We start from the raw sequence: 25,307 nt of genomic DNA, 5'->3' as shown, positions 1-25,307 counted from the left end.
ATCGCTTGATCTTCAGCAAAACGCGAATATCGGTGGAGGATGCTTTCCTTACAGCCGTTACTAGAGCCAAAGAATGGCAATCGGCTCAGTCCTCCCAACCCAGGTCCAATAAGTCACTGGGATCTACATCTCAATCACACCAACCACCCACCTCCCTGATCTGCTACACAGATGCCTCCTGGAAGGATAATGAAAATGCGGGATTCGGGTGGGTAAAAAAGGACCAATTCGGACTCACCGTTTCGCAGGGATCTGCGTCCATGACCGATGTAGGTTTCCCGTTGATGTCTTAAGCGCTGACAACTCTTACTGTAATGGGAGTTGCAATTGAATCAAACATCACCAACGTCATCTTCGCTTATGACTCGCAACTGCTGGTCCAAGCTCTTTGCCAGAAGATCTCTCAAAATGAGCTTCACGGGACTCTACACGATGTCCTAGCCCTCTCCACTACCTTTATTTCTTGCTCCTTTATATTTAGCCCTCGTAACCAAAATCGTCAAAGCTGATTCTCCTCCTTATTTGTACTGAACACTAAGTTTTAATTACCTCTTTGTCCAAAAAAAAAATTAGTCATTTAATTAAAGATTTTGTTTGGTCACTTCTACCAATTCCTCTCTACGCAAAGCCATCATCTTGTAAAAAATTCTGTATCGAAAAAGAAAATCTTTTTAGTCATGAAAAAAAGGCCTGCGACGCGTTTTTGGACCGTATCTAATCACATCTCCTCACAATGGGGGAGAAAGAAAGAAACCCTCGTAATAATAATAATCTCTACCCCCACAGAAGCAAAACCCTTTGCTTTCGTTTCGTTTAGCCAACAACATATTATTCCCCAAAACTAGCTAAAACCCCCGCAGCCATTGGTTTCTCCTTCAACGCACAAGCACAAGCACAACCATCAACCATGGCGGTCGATCAACAAACTCAGATTCAACTGTCCTTCATCCTCGGCCCCGATTCTTCCCACTTCGAAACCCTAATTTCTCACCTCATGTCTTCTTCAAACGAACAGCGCTCCCACGCCGAGTCTCTCTTCAATCTCTGCAAACAAACACAACCCGACTCGCTCGCTTTGAAGCTCGTTCAATCTCTCAACTCATCTCCCAGTCTCGACCTTCGTGCTATGTCCGCTGTTTTGCTTCGGAAACAACTCACCCGTTCTGGAGACGGCGACGACGATTCCACTTTTATCTACCCTCGCATTGCTGAATCCACTCGTTTGACTCTCAAGTCTCTTCTCCTCGCGTCTCTGCAGCAGGAGAGTGCTAAATCTATAGCTAAGAAGGTTTGCGATACTATCTCTGAACTTGCGTCTGCGATTTTACCGGAGAATGGATGGCCCGAGTTACTTCCCTTCATGTTCCAGTGCGTTGTTGCTTCTTCGGATAACCCGAATCTCCAGGAGTACGCTTTGTTGATTTTCTCTAGATTGGCTCAGTACATTGGTGAAACGTTGGTTCCTCACCTGACTACTCTACATTCTGTGTTTTCTCAGTCTTTAAGAAACTCCACATCTGCTGATGTTAGAATCGCGGCTTTGGGTGCTGCCATTAATTTTATCCAGTGTTTGTCAGAGCCTTCCGATAGGGATATTTTTCAAGATTTGTTGCCGTTGATGATGCAGACTTTGACTGAGGCATTGAATTCTGGGCAAGAAGCTACAGCACAGGAAGCCCTGGAGCTTCTCATTGAATTGGCTGGTACCGAACCGAGGTTTCTGAGGAGACAGCTTCTCGAAGTTGTTGGTTCAATGCTTCAGATTGCCGAAGCCGAGAGTTTAGAAGAAGGAACTAGGCACTTGGCTATAGAATTTGTCATTACATTGGCTGAGGCACGAGAAAGAGCTCCCGGCATGATTAGGAAATTGCCACACTTCATTAGCAAACTCTTTAGCGTGTTGATGCACATGCTTTTGGACATTGAGGATGACCCGGCATGGCACACTGCCGAGAATGAGGATGAAGATGCTGGCGAGACCACTAATTATGGGTTTGGACAAGAATGTCTGGACAGGCTTGCTATATCTTTGGGTGGGAATACTATTCTTCCTGTTGCCTCTCAAGTTTTCTCTGCTTTCTTCGCTGCTTCTGAGTGGCAGAAGCACCATGCTGCTCTCATTGCTCTTGCCCAAATTGCTGAAGGTTGCTCAAAGGTGAGGGTTGTTTCTCTTCTGGTTTAAATGTCTACGTTATTCAAAATGACTTTGGTGGTATACTATCCTGTAAAGTAGTCATTGTTGATTTTGGTTAAATTTCTTCAGGAGAGAATGTAGAACTAGTAGATTTAGTAACAAAATTGTTTTATCCTCTACTACCTTCCACTTCCACATGTGTCAAATGAGAATATATCTCTTATATCTAGCCTTTCCCTTTTATTTTATGGTAATTGGCAAAATGTTCCTGTTTATTCTCTTCTATATTTTTCTTATATGTAAATGTCACCGTCGTACTTTTTCTTGTACTTTTAACGAGTTCATTGTTGATTGACAAACTATATTTATACCTGACTGGTGGTTATCATTTCTCTCATATGTAGAAAACGACTTTCTTCTCTGACATTATCTTGGTATCGGTGTAGGTTATGATAAGAAACCTGGAACAGGTGGTTTCTATGGTTCTGAACTCTTTTCAGCATCCCCATCCTCGTGTCCGATGGGCAGCAATTAATGCAATTGGACAATTGTCTACAGATGTAGGACCTGAGTTACAAACTAAATATAATCAGTCTGTTCTGCCTGCGCTTGTTGGAGCCATGGATGACTTTCAGAACCCTCGAGTCCAGGTTGGTTTTGTAAATTGCTGCTTTGGCCATTCTGTGAGCGAAAATGTGACTCATCACAATGTATTGTCTCTGGTTAACAAACGCTAATACCTAGATTTTCAAAATATGCAGCAGCGATGTATTGTGCTCATGTAAACCTAGTTGTCTTTTAGGCATTTAATAGGGCTTTTAGTTGTTGAAATGTCTCACTTAATCTCATACCAGTGTCCCAAACTTAGAAGTAAAAGCAAAGAGAATCATTACAAAATGTATCCTGCACTGAAAGTTTAAGATTCTTATTGACCTGCTTTCTTTCTATCTTGCTCAGTTGTCTTTTATCTTGCTCATCATTTAAACTTATTACCAAGACTGAGAAGTAGAAGCTGATAAATTTTGTTTTAAAAAATTGAAAGTAGGATATTCTCATTGATTTTCATTTTTCATCGTGCTTATGAAGAGATGTTCTTATCCTTTAGTTTGAGTTTCTGTAATGAGGTATCCCTTTCGTGGTACAGGCCCATGCTGCTTCCGCTGTTCTTAACTTCAGTGAGAATTGCACCCCAGAAATTTTAACCCCTTATTTGGATGGAGTTATTCGCAAGCTTCTTGTACTGCTTCAGGTACGCGTCATAAATGCTCATATGATTCATGTGTTTCTTTGTCGTTGATGAAATTCCTTGAACAGAATTGCTAATTTTTATTTGTCTAGAATAAATACTACTTTTTGGAAGTTAGTAAATATGCGAAACCTAACAAAGGGGTCACGCTGGTAGACTAGTGCAAAAGGGTTAGTGCTTGTTGGAGTTTGTTTTAGCCTTGCCAAGATTCCTTCTTACATTTCTGAAGACTGTCAACTCTCTCACATTTTTCACGTCAAGTCTATTTTTACATACTTGAGTATTACATTTGTCATTGAAGTGTTTTGGATACCTAATAATCATCAAACTAGTATATTTGTTATCCAATTTCATCATTGGGAAATCATCTCACAGTTTCAAAGTGCAGATCTTTACTAGTTGAGGGTTTGTAGGTAACTTTCTTACCTTATATCTGGGTATAATGCAGAATCAAAAACAAATGGTGCAAGAGGGTGCTTTGACTGCTTTGGCGTCAGTTGCTGATTCTTCACAGGTGTTTATATGCTCCTCCCTAAAGGGGTTTTTTTATAGTATAATTTGATGGTCACTGATCTAACTTGTTTTTTAACAGGAACTATTCCAAAAGTACTATGATGCTGTTATGCCTTACTTGAAAGCTATTTTGGTCAATGCAAATGATAAAGCTAATCGTATGCTTCGCGCTAAGTCAATGGAGTGCATTAGTTTGGTTGGAATGGCTGTTGGAAAGGAAAAATTTAAGGACGATGCAAAGCAGGTAAAAATATGGATGTTTCATATTCTTTTAAATCCTTGTGCCAAATGGTGATTTAGATCTCTACTTCCACTACTTGGATAAATACAATTAATTTTCATTTAAGGAAAGTCCTTTTCGTGTCTTCCTAATTCAATCCTATCTTATTAGTACCGGAAGTAATTACCGAATCAAACAGTAGCCTTAAAGTTGATTTTTTGTGGAAAGGTCATGGACGTGCTGATATCCTTACAAGGTTCGCAATTGGAAGCGGACGATCCAACAACAAGCTACATGTTACAGGCAAGTTTCAGAACTTCAAACCTGAATTAAAGATTTAATGTCTTTTTGGTTGTTCATCCATTAGAAGCTTAGCGGGAACGTAAATTGAAATTTCTTCTGATTGATCTAATTAATACATATGCAGGCTTGGGCTAGACTCTGCAAATGCCTTGGACAAGATTTTATTCCTTACATGACTGTTGTTATGCCCCCTTTGCTTCTATCAGCCCAGCTCAAGCCAGATGTTATCATTTCATCTGCAGATTCAGATGCAGATATTGATGACGACGATGATAGGTATGACATGAAATATTTTCCTATTGTATACCTCAAGAATATGTATATATTGTGGAAGACGTTGCAGAAGTATAATTTTTAATTTCAAAGTTATAAGTACCCACTCTATCCATTTAACTGACAGACCTGCTAACCAATTATCAGTTCATTAGCTTTTCGTTTTATTTTCCCTCTTTATCCTTGCTGGGACTTTCCTAGTTTCCTTTTTTTTTGCATTCTACCTTTTTCCCATGTTTCGTTGCCCATTTTAGATTAAATGTCAACGTTTGGTAAATGGAACTTGATTTGGTATGCAAGCAACCTTTCGATTGGATTCACATTTTCAGTTAATGAATTTTACTCGAGTTGGATCGCTGTTTGTGGTATTCACTTTGATGTGGTTTTATTTGCTATTTCAGCATTGAGACCATCACTCTTGGTGACAAGAGGATAGGGATCAAAACTAGTGTGTTAGAGGAGAAAGCTACTGCCTGTAACATGCTGTGTTGCTATGCTGATGAGCTAAAAGAAGGGTTTTTCCCTTGGATTGATCAGGTATGGCCCTTGTACTCTGCTAACTTTCAGAGTACGGAGTTTCATTGGCTTCCATGGTTCTTATACTGTTTTGGAAAAACAGGTTGCTCCTATTTTAGTTCCTCTTCTCAAGTTTTATTTCCATGAAGAAGTTAGGAAGGCTGCAGTATCAGGTGTGATTCTCGAGCATCTTTGTTGTCTATGTTTTCTTGGGTTTCAGTTATCCTTCTCTGTGTTTCTACAATGAGGGCTTCAGTCACATTATCGAATTTTGTGGCGGCTAGGTATGCCGGAGTTGTTACGCTCAGCCAAACTTGCTGTGGAGAAAGGGAAATCTCAGGGTCGTAATGAATCCTATATAAAGCACTTGAGCGATTATATAATACCAGCATTGTTGGAGGCTTTGCACAAGGTTAAATTGGCTTTACATAATGTGCTTTGGCCTAAAGAATGATGTCTTCGCTTTTATTTTTATATGAAGAATAACCTATTTATTATACTTGTTCATTTTTCTTCAACTTAACCAAAGGAGCCTGAAGTGGAGATTTGCGCAAGCATGCTGGAGTCATTAAACGAGTGTGTACAGGCTTGTAGTTTCTGACCCTGTCTTTTTGCATTAGCAATTAGCTCAATTAGGACTTCCAACATATGCCAGGGGATTATTGTATAGAGGGTGGAAATGAATAACAGCTTTGCTTTCTTTTTCTAAGGGGCCAAATGTATTCCAAATACAGAATATTCATTGCCCTCTTCTCTTTTTTTCTTCACCCAATTGATAGAATCTTGGAAAGTAATTTTTTTCCATTGTATGGTAGCTTGTTTTAGAAAATAATATAACCTACGTAATTTTTTCAGATTTCTGGACCCATTCTAGATGAAAGCCAGGTGAGGGGCATTGTAGATGAGACTAAGGAGGCAATAACAGCTAGTTCAACCAGACGGACAGAGAGAGAAGAGAGAACTAGGGCGGAGGACTTTGATGCAGAAGAAAGCGAGATCCTTAAAGAAGAAAATGAACAAGAAGAAGAAGTTTTTGATCAGGTATGATCCTTATTGTTTGTGTTAGGCATCAGTTCTAACAGATGATTCCAGGATATATTGATTTAACTCTGTCTCCCTTTTCGTGAAGATTGGTGATTTACTGGGTACGTTAATCAAAACATTCAAGACCTCTTTCCTGCCCATGTTTGATGAGCTTTCATCTTACATAACTCCCATGTTGGTAAGTTTTTTTCTTTAGGCTCTCTAGACTTTCTATCTCTAAATGTTTGTGGGACAGTTTTTTTTTTTATCAAAAGATATTAACCGAAGAACGAGTGCTATAATTTGTTCACCAAATGTGATAGTGAATTTGTATGATTTGTTCTATGCAGGGTAGTGATAGGACGACAGAGGAGAGAAGAATAGCTATTTGTATATTTGATGATGTTGCTGAGCATTGTCGTGAAGCAGCTCTTAAGTATGTTATTCTATTATCTTTTTCCCTGATCTTCTCTGACTATTAGATGTTTCAGCAACTATCTGATATATGTATGCTATGCAGATACTATGATACATTCGTTCCTTTTCTTTTGGAAGCATGCAATGACGAGAATGCTGATGTTCGGCAGGTATGTCCTACAGTAATCTTCTTCAGTTTAACAGAGTTCGGGATCATTTAGCTTCTTTTTTTCTCAATTCAGGCTGCTGTGTATGGAATTGGAATTTGTGCTGAGTTCGGCGGTTCTGTTTTCAGACCTCTTGTTGGAGGTAGCTTCATACATACTCTTTAGTTTCTCCATGTGTCTATGAGGTTCTTGTTACATTGGTGTAAATGCAAATCATGTTTTCTTTGTAGAGGCACTTTCCCGATTAGATGTTGTCATTAGACATCCTAATGCTCAGCAGTCTGAGAATGCCATGGCCTATGATAATGCTGTTTCCGCTCTCGGAAAAATATGTCAGTTCTACCGAAGCAGTATTGATGCTGGAAAGGTAAAAATACATTCTTCTTCACAGTGATATCTAATGTTTATTCTTTCCGTCAAATCTTGCCCGCTTATGATGGATGTTTGCACTTTTTTTGCCTGGTGATTAATTAACATGAGTGTAACAGCTTATCATTGAACATAGCTTTTGACGAGAGATTTGTCACTCTTACCAGATTGTTCCTGCCTGGTTAAACTGCTTGCCGATAAAAGGAGATACAATTGAGGCTAAAATTGTCCATGACCAGCTTTGCTCAATGGTGGAGAGGTAAAATTATATGTTTTTTTTTGTGTTACTACTTTAGGGTTGTTATTGAAACCTGGACTCCCTGTGCAGGTCTGACCCAGATCTATTAGGACCCAATCACCAGCACCTTCCAAAAATAGTTGCAGTTTTTGCTGAGGTACACTCCGTACCAAGTTGCAACACCATGAATTGATATCAGTTTTCGTATGTGTGTTTGTAAATATTCTGGTGTGTGTAGGTCTTATGTGCAGGCGGTGCTCTGGCAACGGAGCAAACAGTGAGCAGGATGATAAATATCTTAAGACAGCTTCAACAGACATTGTCTCCATCAGCTCTCGCATCGACATGGTCATCTCTGCAACCACAGCAACAGCTTGCACTACAGTCCATCCTCTCCTCTTAGTTCTCTTATATTCTTTTGTGAATTTGGCATGACAAATGAAGATGATCCACAAAGGATCTCTCTCGAAGGTGTGTATAATGTTTAATTCTTGGCTTGCTGCTCATGAAACGGCAAATGTTAAGTAGTGCCCAGAGAAGGAGAAAGTTTTGAGGTGATCTTTTTGTGTTAAAACATTGTTGCTTAATCAAATTTTGATGGTTTTGTTATTTACGTCCAATCCATTGGTTTGCTTAGGTATCCATTGACCTCTGCCTGCAACTTCTTGATATGTTATGATCTTGAGATGCTTCGATTAGTTTGGTTCCGTAGGACTAGTACACATAAAGAGGTTAGGGTGCGAGATCATATTTTTCCTGATTTACTCATTAAAGAAAACAAAATATAAGTATTTCGAGATTTAGGGGATGTATTGAACTTGATATTTTAGAAGATTTGGTGGGATTTTAATATTTAGGATTTTGAGAGCTTTAAGTGTAAATTTTAGACGATTTGTTTATTGAATTTGATATTTTAGGATTTGGTGAGATTAGAATTTGGAATTTGGGAAGATTTGGTTATTAAATTTTAGGTGATTTTAGGATATATATATTTTTAAAAAAATATAAAGTGACTTGGAGTTCAACGCCGTGACTTGTATAATGTGTTATGAAAAAGCATGTGAAGAAGCTTCTCTCTTGTTTCAATCACCATCACCTTCTACAAGCTCCTCCAACTGATCTTTCCACAAGACATTGATAAGGGAGCTCATCTGCAAATGCAATTCCTCATGGGGCTTGCCCTCTACCATACCTTGAAAGTATCCCCAACTCATGTAGTATATATCGACCACTTGTGCAGCCAGTATTATAGACTGTTGGATTGGTTTTGCTCATTTTATATATATCTAATCCAAAAGCTGGCATCGTTGTGACTTGTGAAGACACAATTAGCATCATTTCAACATAACTTCTCTAATACTATTACATCCAACATCACCCAACACCTCGACAATAAAAAGGATAAATCAAATTGTGAGAACATACAAAGGGTGTGAAGTTGAATGAGATGATCAAATTTTTAGCAAAACTTCTTGGAGCCAGAAGGCAGCGGTGTTTTAGAATGTTCTCATTCAAGGTGATCTGTAGATTTTGACAGTCGTCGTTGGTGGAAGCTCCGCCGCGGAGGTGGCCGAGACATATGGATTTGATAAAACAGCGGGGGAGGGCAAGCCGTATAGCTTTGATTAGATGGTGAATGTTTACGTTGATCGAAAATTGTTGCCACTGACCTCAAGATAGCGGTGGAGGCTCTGTAATTCAGATTGAACGGTAGTTACTCCCACAACCACCAAAGGCGGCGCGTCGGAGTGGAATTTGAGAGTAAAGAGAGAGAACTGCAGAGATGGAGGTATATTATATAAAAAGTTGCAATATTGGCATTGGACTCTTTTTTAATAAAAAAAAAAATTCAAAGTTTCACTTTTAAAGGGTGTGATTTGGAATTATATTTTTGAATTAAAAAAGGTTAGAAAAATCTCCTAAAATTACATTGAGTAAGATTTTAAAAAACATTGTGGTATTTTGAATAACAGTAAATTTGAGTTGAGATTCATAAATCATTGATTGAATAACAAGTGATTTTAAATGAATTTTATAAATTTCATATTCAATAATATATGATTTCAGATGATTTTTAAAAATCACTAATTAAATAACAGGAGATTTTAAGAATCCTCCAAAATCTTCTAAAATATCAAGTTCAATACACACCCTAATGCTCCGATCGGAGCTTCCCCTTTTGCTCATTGCCTTCACAGCCAAATCTTTCCACTTCTTCAAACTTTCTCAATCAATCCTTCAGAAATGATTTTCAATTCTTGTTATGAATGACACACCGAAAAGACGAAAGCTATTTGTATTTCCTTCAAGTTGTAGCTTCAACTTCTGGGTCAGTTTTCTAGTCTTTTTACAAAAGCAGTGATGTTTTTAAAGTCAATAAAGTGGTAAACGATTTCGAAGATTATCTTATACAAGATTTTCCGTTGAGTTTTCAAGTAAAAATATTCATCAGAGATCACTGGTTGGAAAGCACATTTCGTGGGAGTGTTTCATATATTTTAACGTATTTAAATTTATATTGACATGAATGAAAATTATTACTTATTACGGCATATAAGAAAAATTATTAATAAAATAATGTTGGTTTTTATGGATTTTATTTTATGTAGATCTTATCTAAAAAAAGTGTATGGTAATTCAAAATTAAAATATTTTCAATAATGTATTTTTCTATTTTAAATTTTCGTAATTACGCAAAGCTTATCTAACTATTCGATGTACTCAAATAATAAAAATAAGTAAATGATTTTTGTAGAGATAATCGGGTGTTGTTGGCTGTGAGAAGGATACGAGGCCATATTCGTCATTTCAAAGAGTATGATATTTTCTACAGAAATCAGTTTGTGGTTAACGGCACTTCTCATGTCCAAATAGTGTAAATAATTTCTCTTGCTTATAATAATTATCATCCAAGACTTTGGATCACCCTTTGGTTTCTCTTCAATCAAAATGGCACATTTCTCTGTGAGACTTAAGCTTCTCTCTAGCAACGATGGATTATCCTCGAGAGACCAATTCCGCCAGAGCCTTTTTTATATGGCCGGTAGTGGCTCTCCCTTGGTTCCGGTTCATAATAGGAGCCGATTTAAGTTTGGTGCGAGAATTTTCTCGTCTTACTCTTTTCCTTTGAAGAGAAAGAACACGAGAGATTTCGATAGCACCGAGAAAAATCTTGGTATTGACGAAGACAACGATGAGTGGGATTTTGATGATGGTTTAGAGACTGATGATCTGTCTTGCTTCAGAGGCTTGGTTCTTGATATTTCATACAGGTCTGAATCTTTTGTGTTTTGTCACCGATTACTATATTATTATGATTTTTTTTACTTCACTCGATTCTTCGTTTTTTTGTTATTAATATTGATAATTGAAATTAAAGAAAGCATTAATTCTTGCAAATTTTGAATTATTGGCTGCTTCTAATAATTTGGTAGCTAGGGATTGTGACACTTTAGGCCGGTAAATGTGGTTAATCTGTTATTTTTTGTCTATCAACTTTTATATATATAGGCCGGTAAATGTGGTTTGTTGGAAGCGCGCAATCTGTCTCGAGTACATGGATAAGGTGAGACCAAAAACTTCAAGCCCATCTTGATAAACTATATATTTTGATACACAAGAATCCTTAATTCAGGTATTTGTATATTCGATACTGCCTTGTCTAGGCCGATGTTCTGGAGTATTATGATCAGACTGTTAGTTCTCCTACTGGTTCATTCTATATACCTGCTGTATTAAGGGTATGCAGAGTACATGAGTTTAAGTTTTTTTTTAATCTCCTTTTACCGGTTTGAAGCTTGCTTCATTCATCGCTTGTTGCAGGTTCCACATTTGCTTCAGGTTGTCAAAAGAAGAAGAGTGAAAAACTCACTTAGTCGTAAAAGCATTTTACTGCGAGACGATTACACTTGTCAGTGAGTAGTTTGTCTGTGTCCAGTCACAAGCCGTACGTTTTCTCTTTTCTGCTGAATCAAACTATTCTTGCTGACAGAAATTCTGTTGGGATATAGATATTGTTCTTCCCGTGAAAACTTGACCATTGATCATGTTATACCAATCTCTCGAGGTGGAGAATGGACTTGGCAAAACCTGGTATGTGGTTGATACCGCTAACTTAGTAGAATCGATTGCCGATCGATGGGTAAAAATAAACAATTTAATTTGTTAGCGTAACATAGGTAACTGCATGTTCAAGATGCAACTCAAGGAAAGGTCAGAAGACAGTAGAAGAAGCACAGATGAAGTTACTCAAGGTCCCAAAGGTATTTCTCATATATAGTTTCAAATTACCAGTCCATATGCAACAAAACCTTTGTTTTCGTGTAAATCAAGACGTTTTGTTGGTAATGGCAGGAACCAAAAGACTATGACATTGTTGCAATACCATTAACAAATGCAGCTATAAGGATGCTGAGATCGAATAAGGGAATGCCAGAAGAATGGCGTCGGTATCTGGCGAAACCTTTGTCCGAGCCATAGCAGTTTCTCTCTCAGGAATCGAGGAACAAAAAAGGTTCACAGTTCACAGTTACGAAAGGTCGTTCCATCTCGTAAATATGGAATCGTGGCTCGATCGCATATGTAGATTCATCTAGCTTAACTTCAAACTGTTCACAGTTTGTCGTGGACTTGTTATAATGTATGTATATATAGACATATAGTACGTAAATAATGTCAACCATAATAAACTAACAATCATGATTTGAACTCACAATTCATGACGTCTGCACGAGGATCTGGTTAACCTCTCTGAATAACTTACTGTATCCGTGTTGCTACTATACTCCCTCTGTTCCTAATAGATTGATGTTATAGAAATTATTTTTGTCCCTCAAATATTGATTTTGTAGATTAAAAAACTAAAACAGACATTACTTTATGCTTTTTGTTTTCTCTATTTACCAAAAAGTAATTGTAAATTAATTTACAAATAAAAATTAAACTTTTTTTAATATGTGTGATAGTGTTGATACAATCCCCACATCACCAACTTTCGAAATTGCTTAAAACGGCGGCACCAATATATTCCTAACAATCTCAAAATGCGTATACTATTTTGCTTACAGTTTTATCGAATTATATTCGTCCACCTATAGAGAATTCAGGGAAGAAACATTTATTCAACTCTGTAGATGACGAAATGTATGTGTTTGTTGTTGTATAAGATCACTGTAATAAGGTGACTGTGTTTTCAATAAACCAATTGTGATTGTGAAATGTGAACAAGGTATGTAAACGAACTGAATAACTTATTAGATTAAAAGTTGTCAACACTAGAACTAAATATTAGTGAGATTAGTAAAACCTTGAATTCAAACTAATAAAATTGGGCCTTTAATACCCAAAAGGGGCCGAAACCAAGAAGCGGAGCTTCACGTATCCCACATCGGAAGACGGAGAGAGTTTGATAGTTGAGACTTCATTATAAATAGACTTCACTCCCATCTGTTGAATATCACGCAGCAATGTGGTGAGCACAAAGCGAACTAAAGAATACCGTGTGCTCTCCACGCTAAGTGGCATACGCCTATTTTTGGATTGATCTGCCTTCGGGTTGACCCAACATTATCTAGTCTGAAATATTTTTAATTTATCTACTTGTGGATCTCGTAGAAGCGAAACTACAGTTACAAAAATTAAGAAATCGATGAAATGAGCAGATATACACAAGTAATCACTGATTACACCAACCAAAGTAATAGATATACACAGTATGCTTCTATCATCGAAAGATTTTAGTAGCTGTGAAGCAAAATCAAAGAAAGATTTCTATGGGAGAAACCTTAAAACCACAAGAATGTCACAGAGTACACTTCTGACCCGGTAGGAACTCTGATCAGTCTTTCTTTTTACTTTTCTCTTTTGTTTCCGCTTCATCATATATCCACGAAGTTAAGATGAGCGGAATCCCCACGCAGAAGGCTTCTATAGCGAGTCCACGAGTAAACCCGGAGAAATCATCCACTGTTACGCCGACAAATGATGCAAGAAGGATTCCAAGATATCCACTAACTATGAAAGCGAGTGCAATGGCTGACATGACAAATGCTATGAGAGACCCTTCACATCCAGGAGGACAAAGGCGTGCCATCAAGACGGTAAAAGGCAGAATCTTGAAGTAAAAAAGAGTTTCCAAGAATCCAGAAAAGAATAGTACATAGACAGAGTCGGGCACTCCCAAATCCCGGTAAACGCCTTTCACAAACAAGAGATCAGATGTGACAAAGACAGCTATCTATAGAAACTTATGTATCTCTGAAGAAAGATATTTCTTATTGATCTTTATATTCTCTTCCAAGGTTACAATGAGTCTCTACATTTCTATTTATACAGAGACTGACACAATGCTAAACCTAGTTCTCCTGACACTTATCACCATCAGGTAGAGAGCTGAGAGCATCAAAGGCGTTCTTCGTTTCAACCTTCGAGTCCGTACGCCAGCTTGCTTCTTTGTCTTCAGGTGTGACGTGGCTGCTCGAAGGTTCCTCCTTCTTATCTTTTGCAGTCGACCGTTGCAGAGTTGCAGTCTCGGTGGGCTTCTTTGATTGAATGTTGTTGGGCCTTGACTGATCAAAAGCCTTTGGTTTGAAAGCCTCTGTTTCAAAGTTAGGCTTTTGATTCACCTTCATACTCCCCCGCAAACTTGGTGTGGGTGGAACAACTACACCGAGTTTGTGTCTCAGCGATGTAAACGGTCCTTGTGGGAGAGGCTTTGTGAAGATGTCAGCCAGTTGTTTGTTTGCAGGGACATGTTTCACAACCAGAGCTCCAAGCGCGACACGTTCTCTTACATAGTGATAATGTGTTTCAAAGTGCTTTGTCCTGTTATGGAAGATAGGATTAGCAGCAAGATAGATAGAGGAAAGATTGTCACCATAGAGTTCTGGAGGCTCCATTTGAGGGATGCGTAAGTCACGAAGCATGTTGTTGATCCAGACAAGTTCGGATGTTGTGTCTGATAACGCTCTGTACTCTGCTTCGGTTGAGCTTTTGGAGACAGTTGGCTGCCGTTTCGAGGACCAAGATATAATGTTGTTACCAAGAAACGTGCAGAATCCTGTGATGGAGCGTCTTGTATCCTTACAGTTTGCGTGACTGCTATCACTGTAAGCTCTTAGTGTGAAATCAGTGTCTTTGTTGAAGGAGATTCCCATGGAGGTTGTTCCCTTTACATACCTTAGGATTCTTTTGAGAATCTGAAAGTCTGACATTGATGGCTCATGCATCTTCTGGCATACAAAGTTGACTGTGAATTGAATGTCTGGTCTCGTTAAAGTGAGATACTGCAGTTTACCTGCTAAGCTCCTAAAATATGTTGGGTTTGAGAAGAGTTGCTTTTGATGAGGCAGTTGATTGAGTTGTTCAGGCAGTGGTGTAGGCATAGGAGCACAATCAAAAATTCCTGCAACTTTGAGTAAGTCTTCTGCGTATTTTTGCTGGGAGAGAAACAGTCCTTTATCATGGAAGGTTGCTTGTATTCCCAAGAAGTAATGAAGCTTCCCAAGATCTTTCATTCTGAACTCTTTGTTCATGTTGTCAAGCAGTCTGTTAATAAGACTTGGATTACTCCCTGTAAGCACCATATCATCCACATAGAGTAAGAGTAGAATCATATCAGAGCCTCTTTCATAAACGAACAGCGAGGGATCTGGTATGCTACACTTGAATCCAAAATCCAGCAAGAAAGAGCTAAACTTGTCATACCAAGCCCTTGGTGACTGTTTTAGCCCATAGAGAGATTTATGCAATTTCCATACATGGTCTGGTTCTTGACATCCAATTGCTTTAGCTCCCATTGTTTCACTGTGGCAGCGTGTAGAACTAGGCGAACAGTAGCAGTTTTGACTACAGGACTGTATGTTTTGAAGTAGTCGACACCTTCTTCCTGATGAAATCCTTTTGCTACAAGTCTTGCTCGTAGTCTGTCCAAGGAGCCGTCTGCATGGAGTTTTGTTCTGAAAACCCATTTACATCCAATAACGTTCATATGTGGCTCTCGAGGTACTAAAGAGAAAGTGTTTGTTTCTTTGTAGTCACCAACTTCTTCACCCATCGCATTTGTCCAACCCTCATCTTTTAAAGCATCAGTGACAGTTTTCGGTTCGGGATACGAAGCTTTCTGAGTTAACAACACATAACGAAGATTTGGTTTTCGTATTCCAACCTGAGACCGTGTGGTCATTGGATGTTCCAGCGGTTGTGGTTCCTTTGAAGTCTCAGTTTCGATATTCTGTTTGGCATGTGGAAGCTGTCTGTTAGGTGAATCAAGAACGTTGTCGCCAATAGAAGCAGGATCGATGACTGTCGTACGCTCAATGCATTCTTGATCCACCACAGACGCTGCAACAAGAATTTCAGAATTGTTTGGTTGAGACAGGATGCTTGCTGTCGGCAGAACTGATCGAGGAAGGACTGTCCCTAAGGGAGGAAAGTCCTCATCAGTGAATAAACTTTGGCTTATGTTTGGTGGAGCTTTAGGAGGTAGAAAACCCTGCTGCCATGCTTGCAGAAGATTTGTTTTGGCAAAACTCTGAAGATGGTGATAAACATCGGAGAAGGGAAATGAGGTTTCATCAAATAGGACATGCCTGCTTATATAAATTCTTCCAGTAGGTGGATGTAAGCACCTGTAACCTTTGTATTTGATATTGTATCCCATGAACACACACAGAGTGATCTTGGATCAAATTTGTTCATAGCGTAGTCACGTAGTGTGGGGTAACAAGTGCAGCCGAAAGTTCTCAGTGCAGTATACTCAGGCGGTGATTGATGAAGCTTCTCATGCGGGCTTTTGTTATCCGATAAGGCTGTAGTTGGGAGGATGTTACTCAGAAAGAAAGCTTCAACCCAGTACTTGTGAGGAATCTTGCTGCAGAACATCATGGCTAGACCCAGTTCAGTGATATGCCTATGTTTCCTTTCAGCAAGACCATTTTGCTGGGGAGTATAGGGGCAAGAGATGAGTTGTTGGATCCCACACTGACCAAGGTGAGTAAGGAAAGCATTACTGATGAATTCTCCACCACCATCACACTGAAACTTTGATATTTTGGAGTTAAACTGATTCTCAACAAGTTTCTGAAAACTGCAGAATGTGGAATAAAAATCTGATTTATTTTTCAAAGGATAGAACCAACAGTATCTAGACCAGTTGTCTATGAAGATTACATAATATCTGAAACCTTGACAAGAAGTTACAGGAGCAGGACCCGAAAGATAACATTGAATCCTCTCTAATGGCCTAGTTGCAACAAACTGAGAATCTGAAAAAGGAAGATGACTACTTTTCCCAAGATGACACCCCTCACATATCTGCTTGGTACTTTTATTTATGACAATGGCTTTATTCTTCACTAACTGCTCTAGGATCTTGTTATTAGGATGTCCAAGACGTCTATGCCACACCTCATCCGACGCAGCTTGTTGTCTTGATGAGTCGAATGCTTGGAGCGGTCGACCCTTGAGCGTGTACAACCCTCTGCTATACGGACCGATTGTGAGGAGCCTCTTTGTTCCCTTGTCCTTAACAACAACCGCATCAGAATCAAATTTAATGGAGCAGGGATAGTCTGTGGTAAGTTTTGAAACAGAGAGCAAGGATCTAGCAATGCCAGGAACAACTAAAACATCATTTAAAGGTAGGGTACCTGATGTAGTTGGTAGAGTAGCAGAACCTGTATGCGTAATAGGGAGACAATTTCCATCACCGAGCATGATAGTGTCGTTCCCATCGTATGGTCTTGAGTTCTGCAGGTTGTTCTGAGACCCAGTCACATGAGCAGTTGCTCCACTATCTGTTACCCACTCCTGACCAGACTGATCCGTCACATCGGTGATTCGAAGAGCTGCTAGAGCTGCAGGTAGGTCAGGCTGATAGGCGTTGTTGAACCGGTGCCAGCACTTAGACGCTATATGTCCTGCTTTTCCACATATCTGACAGATAGGCCTGTTTTCAACTGAATAGTTAGAAGAACCAGAGGATATCTGCTGGTGGAACCCTCTTCCTTTTGTAGAGTATCCACCTCTTCCTTTAGATTTGTTGCCTCTGCCTTTGTTCCCATAAGAAAAACCATCATACTGCTGAACATTAAACGCCAGGTGCGGAGTAACGCTCGGTTCCACTGAGTAAGCTAACAAGCGATCATGATAGGCAGTAAGACGCGTTATTACGTCATCAAGGGTTGGTGGAGGATTACCATCTAACATCCCCTCGATAGATGTCTTAATAGGCTCATAATCCCTAGTCAACCCATTTAGAGCAGCAAAAATTTTCATTCTCTCACTAACAGGACTACAAACAGAAGCCAGCTGATCACAAACACTCTTAAGTTCCTTTAGATAGTCTACCATAGGCAAATCTTTCTTTTCTGTGTTTTGAAGCTTTCTTTGCAAATCAAACAGCCTAGCAGAGGAAACCTTGTTGAAGTAAGCAGAGAGAAAGTTCCATACCTCTTGAGATGTTGTCGTTGTGAGAACCTCAGAGAGAATATCTTCGGACAGCGACCCCAGAAGCCAAGCTCTGACCACTTGATCTGATCGAACCCATGACTGATACGTCTGATTTGGAGTGCCGTCAGTGTTGGTTGCAGAAGCTGGTCGTGGGGTAGACCCATTGATGAAACCCAGAAGGCCTTGACCGCAAAGAAAAGACTCAAACTGGGTCTTCCAAAGAAGATAAGTTCTCTCGGTGAGTTTGACTGTTACACAGTTTGAGATGTTTAAGATAGGTGAGGAATAGAGCTCAGTGGACAGTGCCATGACTCTGATACCATATAGAAACTTATGTATCTCTGAAGAAAGATATTTCTTATTGATCTTTATATTCTCTTCCAAGGTTACAATGAGTCTCTACATTTCTATTTATACAGAGACTGACACAATGCTAAACCTAGTTCTCCTGACATTTGTCACCATCAGGTAGAGAGCTGAGAGCATCAAAGGCGTTCTTCGTTTCAACCTTCGAGTCTGTACGCCAGCTTGCTTCTTTGTCTTCAGGTGTGACGTGGCTGCTCGAAGGTTCCTCCTTCTTATCTTTTGCAGTCGACCGTTGCAGAGTTGCAGTCTCGGTGGGCTTCTTTGATTGAATGTTGTTGGGCCTTGACTGATCAAAAGCCTTTGGTTTGAAAACCTCTGTTTCAAAGTTAGGCTTTTGATTCACCTTCACTATCGTTACCTGAATGGCTGTAATCAGTTTCCTGGGCGGGACAGTTTTTAGCCAACGATTGTATGCAAGACCCCATAAGAGCATTGCGATTTGACCAAAGACCTTGGAGATCCCTAGGAGTGACGCATCGATTTTCAGAAACTTTGTTTGGTAAAAGAACATTGTCCCTGTCAGAACAGGAACTAGAGCGGTCGATAAAGCAAACCAGGCAATGGAATAAGAAATCTCGGGCTTCCTCAACACGTGTGAAAGGTCAGAGAGATGTTTTCTGATACCAGCTGGTGATGGATGATTCTCCGGAAGATGAAGAGATTTTTCTCTCATGTTTACAGTTACCAAGAACTGAAGAAGAGCGAGAATCCCAAACACGAGGAACGTTGACCGCGCGGAAAACGTTTTGATAACAATACCACCTAAAAGGTTTCCAAAGATTCCACCAAGAGAAGAAGCCATCCAAACAAACGAAGGTAGCTCACCGGAGCCTTTTTGCTTTCCGGCCTCAGCAACAATTGCATCGTTTGCAACTTCTACTAATGAAGCACCGAGATTGCTAAGGAGAAGATATACCGACAAAGCTAAGATTGATACATTGGAAAGCTATAGCTAGCCATGAGATTGCTTGTAACAAGGCTGCAATAGAGAAACCTTAGGAGTCAGAATAATATTCTAAACATTGAGATGAACGAGAGAATCCCATTGAACTGAAATTAAAGAAAACATTTGGGAGAAATCAATATTAATTTTGAAACTGCTAATTAAATTTTGTGATTAGGACGAGTCGTAGGTATTGTATATACCACCAATGGCTATGTATGGGATTCGATGCTCGCCAAAGAAGTAGACTGCGTCTGAAACGATGCCGTAGATAGGTTTAGCGACCATTGGAAGATTGGCTGAGTTCTGGAGAAGCTGAAGCACTGAAGGATTCACACGGAGCTCATCTGTGAGGAAGAAATTGGCTCCAAGCCATGGGAAACCTCTAAATCCTTGTACGAAGAAACCAAAACCGAGCAACCACCGGATCGGGTCACGCCGACCATGGGTTTCTCCGACATGATCATCGCTGCTCATTGTCTTTTTCAGTTTCCATTTTTATTTTTCCTTGTCGAAGATATTTTGGGGATGGTGCGTACGTGTATTGTATATACACCAGTATTAACCAGCCGTACACATGCGGGATTATATTTTTAAAATTTTAAATATTTAAAATACGTATATTATATTTATTTATTATTTTGCTATTGTTTTATTAATTTTTAAATTATATATCTATAACTATTTATTGAATTTACCGGACAATTATAATGTTCAACTATGATTTTAAATAAAATAGTTAAGTTTGTTTTGTTTTTTAATATAAATGTTACTATATTATCTAAGTTTTGATCCGCAGTACACTGCTTGATTGTGTATTTTTATGTAGAATAATATAGAGATATGTGAGAAGTAATAGTTATTTTTTTGTGTTACATATATATAAAAATTAATTATTTTCATTTTTTATTTATCAATTACTGGTTTTATTGTTAGTATTTACTCGTTTTCTTTGTTATTATTGTTTAGGAAATTAGAGATATTGTTTGTTTCTATTCTTGATTTTAAGCTAATATTATGTATATTTCTTCCATAAATGTAAAAAATATTAAATAGAAACTATTAATTAAGCGGAGATAATTTAGGGAAACTAACATATTTTTTCTCTAAAGATCTATTAAAATAGGTTTGAAGATTTTTATGGGATTAAAAATTTAATGTGTAGAGTTGTTTGTGGAAAAATTGAAATGTGTAAATGTTGTCCAGCTATTTATGGTAATAAACATATCAAATTAGATAGATTTAAATAGTTTTATTAATTGAGTTTCTACGAAATATTATTTTAGGAAAATTGTTAGAGCTTAATGTTATAAATAAAACATATTAAATAAGCAAAACTTGAAAGACATAAATCAAAATATACTTTAAAAATAATAATATATATAGATTCTCACATCACCGACATCATCGACTAAGGAAATTTGTGAACATTTTATTTTTCTTTATCTGTAGTACTAATAATCCAAGTGGTTTATTTCTGGTTTGGTTAATCGAATTGAAACAGAACTAAAATCTGGTTAGGTTGGATCTTTTTGATACTCTTAAATTTTCGTTTCAAACAGTACCATTTGAGAGCACGTTGGCAATTAAAACCAACCAAATTATAAACAACACGATCAAGTGAAGATCTGGAATCGAGGATCATCAATATTATAAAGTACAGTAACAATCTAAACAGGACCGAATGAAATAAAAACTAAACATCTAATAATTGTTCCCGGTGTTACAAGACCTTTCGGAATTTAAGGATTTCAATTGATTCAAAGGGGTTTTAAAACTTATTTTTTGAGTACCAATACAACCAAACTGACTATGGTTTCCTAAGAAGATCAATGAAGATTTTACGAGAACCGACATATATGAGGAACCGGAACCGGAACCAGAACCAGAACCAAAACTAAAACTAATAGAATTGGTGCAAGGATAGTGTATTCTTTACTATTTTATTTTTCCCCCAACACCGTTAAAGGATGAATTCAATTGAAGCGTAAGAAACACACTACTATCTGAAGCCAAACATTGGAGGACTTCACCCAAAACTCAGCAATACATACCAAAGGCATGAACGGCAGCTCTCACAGCAGATATTTCTCAACAACTGTCCGGCCAAACTTCTCCTGAACATCCTTTGGCGTTTCGACCTGAAAAAAAAAATCGAAAGAAATTATATGTTTTTCCCTAATATCTCTTTTATGGACTTTTTTTTTTGTCACCAGCTCAGACCACTCACCGCATTCAAGGCCTTCAAAACGGCCTTAACGGTGTTGTATGAATTCCTTGAACCAATCACCTGAAAATTCGGACCACAACCATACTTTTAACTCCAACAGAAAACAAGAATCGATGTTTTCTCTAGGTTAAGCAAAAATGCACCTTTGATTTGATGTTTTTGAACCCCGCTAGGAGCAAGATTGTTTTGACAACTCTCCCAGCTTTCATTCCCGTTGTTGTTGGTGCCGGCCACAGATATAACTAGTTGCAGACTCAAGTTTATTAAGAACATATCTATACAGATAAGTCGCATCAATAGATCCTACTGTCAGAAGGGAGATGAAATAAATACCTTGGTTTTCTTGTAAGAAGTCTGTATTGCGTGTGCAATGGTGTGCTCCTCATGCCGCTCTACGTAATGAAGATTTTGAAAGCATTTCTCATACGCCTGTGTTGCAGTTGTTAGAAATGACACCATAAGAACTAACTATCTCCAGATGTAGAAATAATTTAAAGGCATTATAACCGAAAATGACTGAAATACCACAAGTTTTAAGTTTTATGTTCTTTGACCAGTTTAAGAAACAAAATCGATTTGGAAGTAAAGACATTCATGCACACCAATGCGTAAGAACAGAAGAAGCTTTTCACTGGTAAGTGATTTGCAAAATGGCATCAATGTAATTGAATTAAAGACATCTATGCACAAAAGAACAGATAAAACTTCACAAGAATATGCATGCTATGAAATATCGTCCTTACCTAATATATTGTTATTTAAAATTTCCATGCCAATAAAAACGGAATGTTGAGTGGAACTAAAGTACTCTTATATTAAATTTCATTTGACCTAAAACTCAAGCTTTATCAACATGTCATGTCCTCAACTCTTAGCAGTACAAACAAATCAAATTAGCTTCCCACTGAATCACTTAACTGACTATTTTTGCTACAAACAAGATCCTGCCATATGTACGAAATGCACAATGTGTAAAGAAATGCAAGTGTCCATCTTTTTAGGACACCACAAGTATCTTCCATCAATCCTAGATGAAAAATGGTAATGTGAGATTACCTTCTGCATAGCAGACTGCCCGGTCTCAGCTTTTGCTTTTGCATACCCAATGACACCTTCATAGTTCCCACAAACCATCAATGCAGTGTACCTTTCGACTCTGCCACCCTAAAATACAAGTCTTTCTTTCATAGCCAAGCTATTGAATTTAAAGATATGAAAGAGAGAAATGTCAGACAACTATACCTTTGTGACCTTAGCAACTTTTTTTACATCTATCACATGCACATCATATCCCTGCAAAATAAGAAGTAACCTGTTAAGCAAAGAAAACTGTGCTAGTAATTTCAGTAATAGATTGAGACAATAGATGTATGGCAATATCCACCATGGTCCAAGAAAAGAAAACTTCACAACATACTAACCAAAATGTATCATGAAGCTTAACTTATAAGCAAAATAATAACTCATGTGGCTATTAGACCACTGGCCTTCTTAAATACTAACATGTCTTTGACAACATCAAAGAATATTGAACCCAAATACTACATAATTTTTGTTATAATCTAAAAGAATGTATGGTTGAACTTTCTAGACAATTAATGAAGCAGAGTGGAGAAATGCAAACATCGTTTAATATAGATATCCCTCATTATACTAGCACAAATAGCATTTTTAAAGCAACACCAAGAATGAACGTTTTGGCTATGCGCTTCTTTAAAGAGATAGCACAGCACTACAGCTACAATGATTTTCATTAAATCTTTCTTAACTCTATTGCTTAGTGAGCTTGAAAATCATGTGACATGTTGAAACTGCTTTATTTGTATCCCAAATGTGTTAGGAAGCGAATATGTTCAATGTACCTCAAGCATCTTATTTAAAGCTTCTGGACAGTTTTAACTTATGTAACACAGATCATCACAAACTTATGTCAACTAATTTCACTGTAATGATATGATTTGGTTAATTCGGTTCTGCACAACAACAAAAAAATAAGCTTAGAGATAGGAACAAATAGAGAATGCACTCACTTTTCTGTATAAAGGTTGTCTTTTCTTCTCGGTCAAAGCATTTCTGTCTTCAGCCAGTTCTCTAATCTCCTCTTCCAACCGCTTCCCCTTCTTTCCAAATGTATGATCAAGCTCAGAAAGCTTCTGTTCAAGTTTCTTGTCGATTGCATTCAGCTTCTCCAAGAGAATATCATCCCTTTCTTTCATGTCATCAAACTCGTCTTCATCATCATCATCATCATTGTCATCCTTAGACCCATCAACTACAAGACGCTCTTCTCTTTCTTCACCACCACCTCCTTGAACATTATCACGTTCGATAACTCCATAATTTGCAGGGTTGTTTGGATCAAAAGCCTCTTTCCACTCAACCAACCTCATAGCTCTATTGAGTTTCTGCTGAAGAACAAACTTGTCTTTCCCTTCAGCGACCTTCAAACGGTTCATCAGCTCGCCAATAACCCTGTACTCAGGTCTAAGTTTGAAATGTTTCTCCTCAAATTTGTCTAATTTGTTCATCCACCTAAACGCCTCATCAAGTGTCTCTGCCAAACAATCATACAAAAACTTAAAAGACGGAATGACAAACAATCGTAAAGCCAACAAAAAATAAAAATAATCATATACCTGAGTTGGTAAGGGTCTGAAGAAGGTCCTTATGCCTCTGAAACTTCTTCTTAAAAATATCTTCTTTCTTCCTTTCTTCATCCCAATCAACCTCATCCAGTTCACTATCAGAATCAGACGACTCTTCACGCCTGTTTAACTCACCATCATCCTTCAAATTCTGCTTCTTAAGCTTCTCGATGAAGGGCTCAATGCCTAAGTAATCCTCTTCGTCTTCTGCGTCAATGTCTTTGTAATCAAGTCCTTGCCTTTGCCTCTCCTCTCTCTCACGCTGCTTCTCTTTCTCAACCTCAGCTATAAGATCTCTCACTACTCTATCGGCTTCCGCCGGGGACATTGTGCTTGCGGAGAAGAAACGGTACCTCTGAGATGAGATCCATGGCGTTTGATTTACGGGGAAGGAGGAGTAACCGGAGAATCTTCTCGGAAATGTGGATGTAGCGGAATCAAGACTAGAGATTTGACGGGAAAATGAAGATCTAGGGTTCCGGCGAACTAGAAGACGAGGCCATGACGATGCTCGAGTTCTAAAAGACATATCTCGTTTAGTTGTTCTTGTTCATCAGATTGAAAATGGAAGAGATAAATTTTTCAAAACCCTCTCAAGACAGAAATGATTTTTAGGGTTTTTTGTTTTCCTGTGTTTGTTGAGTGAGTGTCATCTGTTTTACATATGGGCTTCACTTCCAATCATGGGCCCAACTTGCCCAAGAGGTGGGATTTTGCCCTTTTTTGGTGCAATTCGTCTGTAATAATATATGTATGTTGTTTTTTTTTTTTTTTTGCTAAATGTATATGTATGTTGTTGTTTAGAAAAGAGAGGAAAAGAAAACAAAATATGTAATAGAGTTAAATTCCCATTAGTGATAAAAATCCTCCGAAAAATCACATTTTAAACTTTTAAAGTATCACTAATACTTTAATTTTTGTGAGAATTTTAATAACACTACAAATCTTTAAAATGATTTTACTAACACTTTAAACCTTACAACTAACTTTCATGTTTGTACTGTCATAAAAAATGATGGAACAATAATATTCGTAAACACAAATAGATAAATTATGTTGGTTTAATTTAAATTTTAATTAGTTTTCTTTTTATAAAAAGAAAGAAGAAACAAGATTTAAAAAAAAACTTCACCTTCGTTGGATCTGCTCACAGTCCAATCACAAATTTTCAAGAGTTTTTATTCAGTTTCATTGTTTCCGATCATCCTTTTTGTAAACAAAACTTTTACGGTTACTCTTCACATTTAAAATGATG

At 38.0% G+C, this 25,307-nt stretch overlaps 4 protein-coding genes across 16 annotated transcripts; 2 read left to right on the top strand and 2 right to left on the bottom strand.

The window, feature by feature from the left end:
• Positions 1 to 609: 609 nt before the first annotated feature.
• Positions 610 to 8,028, top strand: LOC104700960 (uncharacterized). 2 transcript variants are annotated; one of them, XM_087458195.1, is made up of 20 exons: positions 610 to 2,155; positions 2,581 to 2,784; positions 3,279 to 3,383; positions 3,829 to 3,894; positions 3,973 to 4,137; positions 4,342 to 4,416; positions 4,541 to 4,692; positions 5,091 to 5,226; positions 5,309 to 5,378; positions 5,490 to 5,617; positions 5,735 to 5,791; positions 6,061 to 6,246; positions 6,335 to 6,427; positions 6,579 to 6,664; positions 6,749 to 6,815; positions 6,888 to 6,954; positions 7,043 to 7,179; positions 7,349 to 7,440; positions 7,510 to 7,576; positions 7,658 to 8,028. In XM_087458195.1, the coding sequence occupies exons 1-20, from the start codon at positions 908 to 910 to the stop codon at positions 7,820 to 7,822; spliced, it is 3,366 nt and encodes a 1,121-aa protein (XP_087314321.1). In that variant the 5' UTR covers positions 610 to 907; the 3' UTR covers positions 7,823 to 8,028. The 2 variants fall into 2 exon arrangements, 1 of the variants encoding a protein (XP_087314321.1); XR_015561871.1 differs by having other exon boundaries at positions 662 to 2,155; positions 5,735 to 5,781.
• A 614-nt stretch (positions 8,029 to 8,642) lies between these two features.
• LOC104700959 (uncharacterized) lies at positions 8,643 to 12,237 on the top strand. 12 transcript variants are annotated; one of them, XM_010416573.3, is made up of 8 exons: positions 8,643 to 9,208; positions 10,175 to 10,691; positions 10,930 to 10,984; positions 11,085 to 11,159; positions 11,242 to 11,333; positions 11,430 to 11,511; positions 11,598 to 11,681; positions 11,773 to 12,237. In XM_010416573.3, exons 2-8 carry the CDS (start codon positions 10,369 to 10,371, stop codon positions 11,896 to 11,898), a joined length of 837 nt encoding a protein of 278 aa, XP_010414875.1. In that variant the 5' UTR covers positions 8,643 to 9,208; positions 10,175 to 10,368; the 3' UTR covers positions 11,899 to 12,237. The 12 variants fall into 12 exon arrangements, 3 of the variants coding, with proteins under 3 accessions (XP_010414875.1, XP_010414876.1, XP_087314322.1); XR_015561877.1 differs by lacking the exon at positions 8,643 to 9,208 and having other exon boundaries at positions 10,280 to 10,691; positions 11,054 to 11,159; positions 11,242 to 11,329; XR_015561879.1 differs by lacking the exon at positions 8,643 to 9,208 and having other exon boundaries at positions 10,280 to 10,691; positions 11,054 to 11,159; positions 11,242 to 11,329; positions 11,411 to 11,511.
• A 6,070-nt stretch (positions 12,238 to 18,307) lies between these two features.
• Positions 18,308 to 19,654, bottom strand: LOC104704539 (putative folate-biopterin transporter 7). Its single transcript, XM_010420607.1, has 2 exons — positions 19,381 to 19,654; positions 18,308 to 19,158 (listed from the first exon to the last, which is right to left on the bottom strand). The coding sequence occupies exons 1-2, from the start codon at positions 19,652 to 19,654 to the stop codon at positions 18,308 to 18,310; spliced, it is 1,125 nt and encodes a 374-aa protein (XP_010418909.1).
• Positions 19,655 to 20,910: 1,256 nt separating this feature from the next.
• Positions 20,911 to 24,703, bottom strand: LOC104700958 (uncharacterized). Its single transcript, XM_087458213.1, has 8 exons — positions 24,044 to 24,703; positions 23,438 to 23,961; positions 22,650 to 22,700; positions 22,464 to 22,571; positions 21,741 to 21,836; positions 21,551 to 21,649; positions 21,408 to 21,467; positions 20,911 to 21,318 (listed from the first exon to the last, which is right to left on the bottom strand). The coding sequence occupies exons 1-8, from the start codon at positions 24,579 to 24,581 to the stop codon at positions 21,253 to 21,255; spliced, it is 1,542 nt and encodes a 513-aa protein (XP_087314339.1). The 5' UTR covers positions 24,582 to 24,703; the 3' UTR covers positions 20,911 to 21,252.
• Positions 24,704 to 25,307: the final 604 nt, after the last annotated feature.

The sequence above is a fragment of the Camelina sativa genome, chromosome 7 (genome assembly GCF_030686135.1).
Source record: "Camelina sativa cultivar CO46 ecotype springtype chromosome 7, ASM3068613v1".
Taxonomy (NCBI): domain Eukaryota; kingdom Viridiplantae; phylum Streptophyta; class Magnoliopsida; order Brassicales; family Brassicaceae; genus Camelina; species Camelina sativa.
The sequence above is the reverse complement of the archived record's forward strand: the minus strand, read 5'-3'. Positions and strand labels throughout refer to the sequence as shown.

Excerpts from the sequence above, each read along its gene's own strand:
- LOC104700960 (XM_087458195.1), top strand. The coding sequence starts at position 908 with ATGGCGGTCGATCAACAAACTCAGATTCAACTGTCCTTCATCCTCGGC. Across the intron at positions 4,417-4,540 it reads CAACAAGCTACATGTTACAG|GCTTGGGCTAGACTCTGCAA; the intron begins GCAAGTTTCAGA and ends ATACATATGCAG. Across the intron at positions 6,665-6,748 it reads TGTCGTGAAGCAGCTCTTAA|ATACTATGATACATTCGTTC; the intron begins GTATGTTATTCT and ends TATGCTATGCAG.
- LOC104700959 (XM_010416573.3), top strand. The coding sequence starts at position 10,369 with ATGGCACATTTCTCTGTGAGACTTAAGCTTCTCTCTAGCAACGATGGA. Across the intron at positions 11,160-11,241 it reads ATATACCTGCTGTATTAAGG|GTTCCACATTTGCTTCAGGT; the intron begins GTATGCAGAGTA and ends CGCTTGTTGCAG. Across the intron at positions 11,682-11,772 it reads AGTTACTCAAGGTCCCAAAG|GAACCAAAAGACTATGACAT; the intron begins GTATTTCTCATA and ends TGGTAATGGCAG.
- LOC104700958 (XM_087458213.1), bottom strand. The coding sequence starts at position 24,581 with ATGTCTTTTAGAACTCGAGCATCGTCATGGCCTCGTCTTCTAGTTCGC. Across the intron at positions 22,701-23,437 it reads GACAACCTTTATACAGAAAA|GGATATGATGTGCATGTGAT; the intron begins GTGAGTGCATTC and ends CTTATTTTGCAG. Across the intron at positions 21,468-21,550 it reads TCAAAAACATCAAATCAAAG|GTGATTGGTTCAAGGAATTC; the intron begins GTGCATTTTTGC and ends CCGAATTTTCAG.
- LOC104704539 (XM_010420607.1), bottom strand. The coding sequence starts at position 19,654 with ATGAGCAGCGATGATCATGTCGGAGAAACCCATGGTCGGCGTGACCCG. Across the intron at positions 19,159-19,380 it reads CCCATACATAGCCATTGGTG|CTTTGTCGGTATATCTTCTC; the intron begins GTATATACAATA and ends TATCAATCTTAG.